This window comes from Ipomoea nil, unplaced genomic scaffold (genome assembly GCF_001879475.1).
Source record: "Ipomoea nil cultivar Tokyo-kokei standard unplaced genomic scaffold, Asagao_1.1 scaffold2036, whole genome shotgun sequence".
NCBI classification, from domain to species: domain Eukaryota; kingdom Viridiplantae; phylum Streptophyta; class Magnoliopsida; order Solanales; family Convolvulaceae; genus Ipomoea; species Ipomoea nil.
Window position 1 is genome coordinate 878838 of NW_017618464.1, and position 7517 is coordinate 886354.

Genomic DNA, 7517 nt, shown 5'->3' on the forward strand with positions numbered 1-7517 from the left:
TATATCATGTTTATGTGTATGTGCATTATGAACATGAATTATGTGCATTATGAACATGAATTATGTGCATTATGAACATGAATTTTGTATATTATGAAGTCAAATTCTGTATATTGAATCAGGGTCTACAGTGTGGACGTTGAAACCCTGGTCCATAATATAATTTGCGAGTAAATACCACCTATGGTCCCTCGAGTTTGGTGGCATCGCCATCAATGGTCCCTAACTTCCGTAATTACCATCCGTCATCCTCCGAGTTGTGAAAAGTTACCTTCTAGCGTCTTTCCGTTACTTCCTCTCGTCTTAGCCATCAAAATGGAGGGTAATATTGTCATTTAACTTATACGAAAAGAGTTAATACCAGCCAAGGTCCCTCGAGTTTGGTGGTTTGGCCATCTTTAGTCCCAAGTTTGGGTGCTCAAGGATGGAATTGGATATCTTAGCAAGATTCTGTTGTCAAACTATGGCAGGCATTTTGATGTCCGTCCAAAAGGTTGGAGGCTGTTTGCTGACCTCTTGGAGAATGCTGCTTATGGACTGGAGATACTGACTCCAGCATTTCCCCATCTGTTTGTACATGTTGGTGCGGTTGCTGGAGCAGGGAGATCAACTGCTGCACTAATACAGGTAAACTTTTCAACCCAAGTGTATTTCTCTACACATATGTTCCACCAAATAGGTATTGTCACTGGAGAAATGCAAGTTTTGTTCAATAATGCACTCTGATATCTTTCTTGTGATAGGCTGCTACGAGGAGCTGTTTTTATGCTGGCTTTGCTGCTCAAAGGAATTTTGCTGAGGTGAATCCTCTGCTTGGTTACTATCTTTTTATTTTTAAAGCATTTGTCTGTTCCACAATACCTTTCTAAAGATTTTATTTCAGTTGATTATTTCCCCAGTGATCATGGAGGAAACTCTACAGAACCTGTAGGAAGAAGTTCGGGATCTAAGCCTAGGCACGACCTCTCAAATCGACCGCCTCCTCTGTCCACCTACGCCTCTTCATTTCCTCCGCGACTACGTTTCCCCCAACAAGCCATGCCTCATCTCCTCCGCCATCAACCACTGGCCAGCCGCCACTCTCTGGCACTCTACCCAGTACCTCCTCGACGCCCTCTCCTCCTCCACCGTTTCCCTCCACCTTACCCCAACCACCTCCCCTTCTTCCCCCTGCTTGGCTTCAGCACATGTCGAGCAGCTCCCTTTCCCTGACGCTCTGTCAAAGGTTCTCCAATTCGACAACAGTTCCACCATCACTTACCTGCAGCAACAGAATGATTGCTTCCGTTTGGAGTATGAGGCTCTCGATTCGGACTGTGAGCCCCATTTTTCCTGGGCATCCGAGGCCCTAGGATGCCTTCCTGATGCCGTGAACCTCTAGATTGGGAATGATTTGTCCGAGACATCATTCCATAAAGACCATTATGAAAATCTATACGCCGTGATCACGGGGGAGAAGCATTTTCTGCTTCTTCCTCCCACGGATTTCCACAGGATGTATATTAGAGAGTATCCGACTGCTCAATACCATTATTCCCAAGTTTAAGTTTCTTCTCTCATTATCATATCATAAATTTTTTTTTGTGTGAATATATATGAATTCTGCTAATATGTAGGCAATGGCGTTGAGAGAAATTGAAGAGGAGAATACTATACATTTGTAAATTTTCTTTAATATTGTATAGGAGAAGAGGGAGTTCGAGTTGGAAGTTGAGAAATCACCAACTTTCTTTAATAGTGTTTGGCCAAGTTCGGGACTAAAGATGGCCAAACCACCAAACTCGAGGGACCTTGGCTGGTATTAACTCTTTTCGTATAAGTCAAATGACAATATTACCCTCCATTTTGACGGTTAAGACGGGAGGAAGTAACGGAAGGACGCTATAAGGTAACCTTTCACAACTCGGACGATGACGGATGGTAATTACGAAAGTTAGGGACCATTGATGGCGATGCCACCAAACTCGAGGGACCATAGGTGGTATTTACTCTATAATTTGCCATACATAATAGCTTCCAAATAACATAAGAAAGATAAATCTTATTTAGGGTAGTCAAAACAAAATTTTCTGATACTCATTTGTTTCTCCAATTGAAAACTAAGCATATAGTTCGCAATCGCTATTTGAAAGTGTGTTTTGGGTGAACCCACCTTGTGGCCCTAGCAAATATATGATCAAAAGGAGACAACCAACCAAGAAAGTCAATAAACAGCTTCATATATAGTTAAACTTGATTCATTGTGATTACCAAAATAATGTCAGACAAATTCTGCCAGGATTACCCTCGAGAATAAAAAATACTAGATATTTGAAAAATTGAAGAAAAGAATAGATATAAAAATAGGAGAATTGAAATGAATTCTACTACATAAACTTCTATTTCTACTCTCTCACTTTTATTCTTTAATATAAATCAAAACTCTCACACTAGGATTTGAACTTAAGACCTCTCATTTGAGAAGTCACAACTATATATCAAATTTATTATATCAAACTTTGAACGTTAAAAAATAAATATAAGAAGAGAAAATAATATTTTCGAGAAAAAGATTTAATCCACACTAAATGTTGTTGGCATGGAATTATTTGAATAAGATGAACGAAAAACGATATAGTGCTTAGCTGCCCACATTGTTACATAGTGATTAGGGTATGTATGAGTTGGGGCAAACCAGCTAATCAAACCCCACACATTATTAGTCTTAAATAACATTAGAAAAAGAATAAAATAATGGCTCGATGATGCCACATTGCCACCAACTCTATAGAGGATAAGAACAACAAAAATACCATTCTGGAATCTTTCATTATCCATCTGCCCTTTCCAGAACCATCTCTTACATTAAGCACACTTCAATATATATATATATATATATATATATATATATATATATATATATATATATATATATATATATATATATATTTTACAATTATCTAAAATGCGCACTATGTAAATTCAGTTCATATAGTAACAAATCGTATAAAAAAATAAATTACATTAATTCACAGATCACATAAACGAAGAAAATTTCATTAGGAAATCTTTATATGACAGGCTAAAAAAAGTTTATTAGTAAGAATCAAACTCATAATGTTTAAATATGAAAATTATGTTTAAGTAATTAATTTAATAATTTTTTCATGATAATTTTTTTTTGATTGACAAGATAAGCGCTAGCTCAACCTAAGTAGTTAATAGACTATTCTTGTCGGGAGTTGAATTTGTAATCTTGTTATTATTATGTTAACAACATGACTAATTTAGTTACCGTTATCTTACAATCATATAGTCAAGCGTTATAACTATATATAGCTTTTCCAAATAAAAGATCATAAATTTAAATTAAAAAAAAATAAAAAAATATGTATAAACAGATATTACATGATAACATAGGATCAACAGTGAAAAAAAAAAAAAAAAAAAAAAAAGAGGGGAATAAGGTTAGAGTTACTGTTGGAGTAACAAAAACCAAAGGTAGGTAAAATAAGACATACTTGAAAAGTGATGATAGATTAAAAAAACAAAGGCACCTCCACTATATAAAACCCCACAAACCCTGCAGTGCTTACCAATACTCACCACCTTTACTTTTTCATAGTGTTGAGAGAGAGAAAGAGGTCAAGAAGAGAGTGAGGGGAAAAAATGGCAGAGAGCAAGGAAGAGGATGTTAAGCTTGGAGCCAACAAGTTCAGGGAGACCCAACCACTGGGCACAGCAGCTCAGACAGACAAGGACTACAAGGAGCCACCCCCAGCCCCCTTGTTTGAGCCTGGTGAGCTCACCTCATGGTCCTTCTACAGAGCTGGGATTGCTGAGTTTGTGGCCACCTTCTTGTTCCTCTACATCACCATCTTGACTGTTATGGGTGTGAAGAGGTCTGATGGGATCTGCAAGTCTGTGGGTATTCAGGGTATTGCTTGGGCTTTTGGTGGGATGATCTTTGCCCTTGTCTACTGCACTGCTGGTATCTCAGGTCAGATCATCATTCTTCCCCCTATCTTAGCTAAAGATGTAATCTTTCAAGAATATCTTGGTTTATTTTCCTAGCCCATGATAGAATTGTGTGTAAAGATCCAGTCTTTTTGGCTTATGAAACTGAATCTTTGTTGGGAATTGAACAGGAGGGCACATCAACCCAGCAGTGACCTTTGGGTTGTTCTTGGCAAGGAAACTGTCCTTGACTAGGGCTCTCTTCTACATGGTGATGCAGTGCCTTGGAGCCATCTGTGGTGCTGGGGTGGTGAAGGGATTCCAGAAGACTGAATACATGTTCTACAAAGGTGGTACCAACTCAGTAGCCCATGGTTACACCAAGGGAGATGGCCTTGGTGCTGAGATTGTTGGCACCTTCATCCTTGTCTACACTGTCTTCTCTGCAACTGATGCCAAGAGAAATGCCAGAGACTCACATGTTCCTGTAAGAACCCCCCTCTCTCTCTCCTTACCCTTCTTCCTCTACTGCTTTCTAATTCAACATATATATACAAATTTGATCATGAAGTAACCTGTATATGTGCTGTTTGCTTTGATTATATGTTCTGCAGTGATAATATCAACTTGATTATATTATCTCAGTTCAGAAAAGACAAATTTTACTGTGGATTTGCCTGAGCCCCAAACATACCATTTTAACATTTAATAATAGTCATGTCAACCTTAAATTAAAAGAAAAAAAGCATTTATTAATGTTGTGATATGAAGCATCTATATCTTAATAAAAGAACTGTGTACTGTGGTCTGTGGAGTGCAACTGTGCAAGAACAATTTTGGCTTTTTATTTTCTGCCTTCTGAATGGAATTTGCTTTTGGATTTTGGTCTTGCAAAAAGATGCTCTCATCTTCAGGCTTTGCCATGTGCTGATGATGTTTGATTTGGTAGAGCTGCTTTTGAGGTGTTGTAACTTTTATTACTGTGGGACCCATATACCAACCCCCTGGTAGTGAGACTCACATGATGATATAAGATGGTGGGTCCCCTAAGTTTTATGATTAGGGGTGGGTATGTAGAGCATTCAATCCCCCCACAATCCCACTAATCCATGTATCAGTGTGTTAGCACATAGTTTTATCTCCTTGCTTAGCTGTACTTAATTGTTTGTTTGTTCCATAATCCATTGCCCCTAGCCATGGAATTCTGCACTCTAGTTGTCATATGTTTATATGTTTTTGAATCTGACCCTAGCCGGTAAAGGACCAGATTGAGGTAAATATGGAATTCTGCACTCCATATCTGACTGGCTCAAACCAAGAATGCCAATAAGTTTAACTTTTAGGTCTTTTGCAACATTGTTGAGCACTTTATATGTAAAATATAAATGTGTTGTCTTATTATCAGCTTAAACTTTTAGTTGAGATGAAATCCTGTCATTCAATTTGGTATCAAACCAAAACAACATGGCGCATTCTTAACTTACTGTTGTGGATTTGAACTGCAGATTCTGGCCCCTCTTCCCATTGGATTTGCAGTTTTCTTGGTTCACTTGGCCACCATCCCCATTACCGGAACTGGCATCAACCCTGCCAGGAGTCTCGGAGCCGCCATTATCTACAACAAGGACGACGCCTGGAATGACCACGTAAGTTCTATATAGCAATATAAATCACACATCACATTATTACTAATTTACTACGTTTTTATCTTCGAAAGAAGCTGATGAAATGCAAAAATTTTCGGGTTTCTTTGCAGTGGATCTTCTGGGTTGGACCCTTCATTGGAGCTGCTCTTGCTGCAGTGTACCACCAGATCATTATCAGAGCGATTCCATTCAAGAGCAGGGCATAAGAATCTTGGAAGAATCTACCATGAAGCCAATGCTTCCATTATCTTTTTCTTTTCATTTTTTTTTCTTCCCTTTTTCGTTTGAGATGTTATGTACTGTACTTGTGTGGATTCTGATTGGTGTTGTCAGTTGTGTGTAAATTATATCAGGTTATGCTGTATCTAAAGGATTTCTTGCTCTCCCCTTCCAATCAAACTAGATTTCTTTATCTATCTAATTTTGTTTTACCCTTTTTTTCCATTACACAAAACACAGTAGTTTTATTCACATTATTCTTTTAATACATTGTAAAAGAAACATTACATTAAATCACATAATACATGAATAAAAGATAAGTAAGATTAGGTTGAGGTTACTAAATTGGTGAATCCTCAATCCCAAGGTTCAATGACCTGACAGAGTATTCAGGAGGATGTAAATTACGATGTCTTAATGGCTCAGCAGTCCTGATCAAATTGTTGTGCGCACAAAAGATCATTCATTTTGAATATTATTCTCACACTGTAACTGTTGAGGTTTAAATTATGGTTTCTTTCAAATACTGAGCTCAATGACCTGACAGAATATTTAGGAGGATGTAAATCACGTGTCTCAATAGTTTAACAGTCACGATCAAATTGTTGTGCATACAAAAGATCTGTCCACTTTGAATATAATTTTCACACAGTAGTTGTAAAGTTTAAACTTTAATCTTTTCTCTAAGTTGTGCGGGCTACTCAATTGGTAATATTGGATGGTTTACTTTGTAATGTGATCGTTGTTCTTATAGTTCAAAAATGATGTTTTAAAGTAGTATTGGATGGTTTACTTTGTAAAGTGATCATTGTTCTTATAATTCAAAATGATGTTTTAAAGTAGTACAAAACTATGTCGTTGTCGTTTGTTTTTATTTTTATTTTATTTTATTTTCTTTTTATAGCACATTACAACTAAACTAAGTGCCTTCATTGTACATTACAATTATGATGCATATATACTGTATTGTAATATTTAAGTACATTAAATATATTAAATTTTGTTTTTTATGAATATATAGAAAAAATAGTATGAATTTACTATAGAGTAGTGTCATAGATTTGACGTATTGTAGTTTAGTACTTATGTATATTATTAAAGTTCAGATTTATAAACATAAAACAAATATTATGAATATTTTTTTTGAGTATGAATATAATATAATATGAATGTTATTATTTTCAAAAAAAAAAAATATGAATGTTATTATATATGATATACTAATTGACACAATTAACGTTTTAATATAAAATGGTTCCATTTTGAATAAAGGTCTATTATATAACAATATAATTTACACTTAACTGGTTCATAGGTCAAATTACATTACAAAATTTAAATTTGATACATTAATTAATCTTACTTAAAATATTATAAACTTATTATTCACTCTATTTTTCAATGTGGAATATTTTTAATAGAATATTCCCGAAAATCATTGTGAGACAATAATCGATCAAAATTCATGTGCAAATTGCAATGACCAAATATAACAATGGGCGATAGATAGCCCACATTTGGTCCCTTTTGGTAAAGAAACATGGCAAATTATGTTCTGCAACCGTGTGCATTATGCATGATGCATACTGTTTATGTTTATAATTATAAAGTTATATATTTATAATTTTTGAATTTCATATTCATAATTATTGAACTTTATATTCATAATTACAGAACTCTATGTTCATAATTTTCGATGTTCATATTCCCAATTGT

General features: G+C 35.7%; 1 protein-coding gene and 1 pseudogene across 1 annotated transcript; both read left to right on the forward strand.

Moving 5' to 3' along the window:
* The first annotated feature begins 540 nt into the window (after positions 1 to 540).
* LOC109147750 lies at positions 541 to 1546 on the forward strand (annotated as a pseudogene).
* A 2009-nt stretch (positions 1547 to 3555) lies between these two features.
* Positions 3556 to 6003, forward strand: LOC109148096 (probable aquaporin PIP-type pTOM75). The gene is made up of 4 exons (XM_019295874.1): positions 3556 to 3979; positions 4128 to 4423; positions 5442 to 5582; positions 5693 to 6003. The coding sequence occupies exons 1-4, from the start codon at positions 3649 to 3651 to the stop codon at positions 5786 to 5788; spliced, it is 864 nt and encodes a 287-aa protein (XP_019151419.1). The 5' UTR covers positions 3556 to 3648; the 3' UTR covers positions 5789 to 6003.
* The last annotated feature ends 1514 nt before the right edge of the window (positions 6004 to 7517 follow it).

Coding starts and splice junctions, on each gene's coding strand:
- LOC109148096 (XM_019295874.1), top strand. CDS start 3,649: ATGGCAGAGAGCAAGGAAGAGGATGTTAAGCTTGGAGCCAACAAGTTC. Junction 4,424..5,441: donor CCAGAGACTCACATGTTCCT/GTAAGAACCCCC, acceptor TTTGAACTGCAG/ATTCTGGCCCCTCTTCCCAT. Junction 5,583..5,692: donor ACGACGCCTGGAATGACCAC/GTAAGTTCTATA, acceptor GTTTCTTTGCAG/TGGATCTTCTGGGTTGGACC.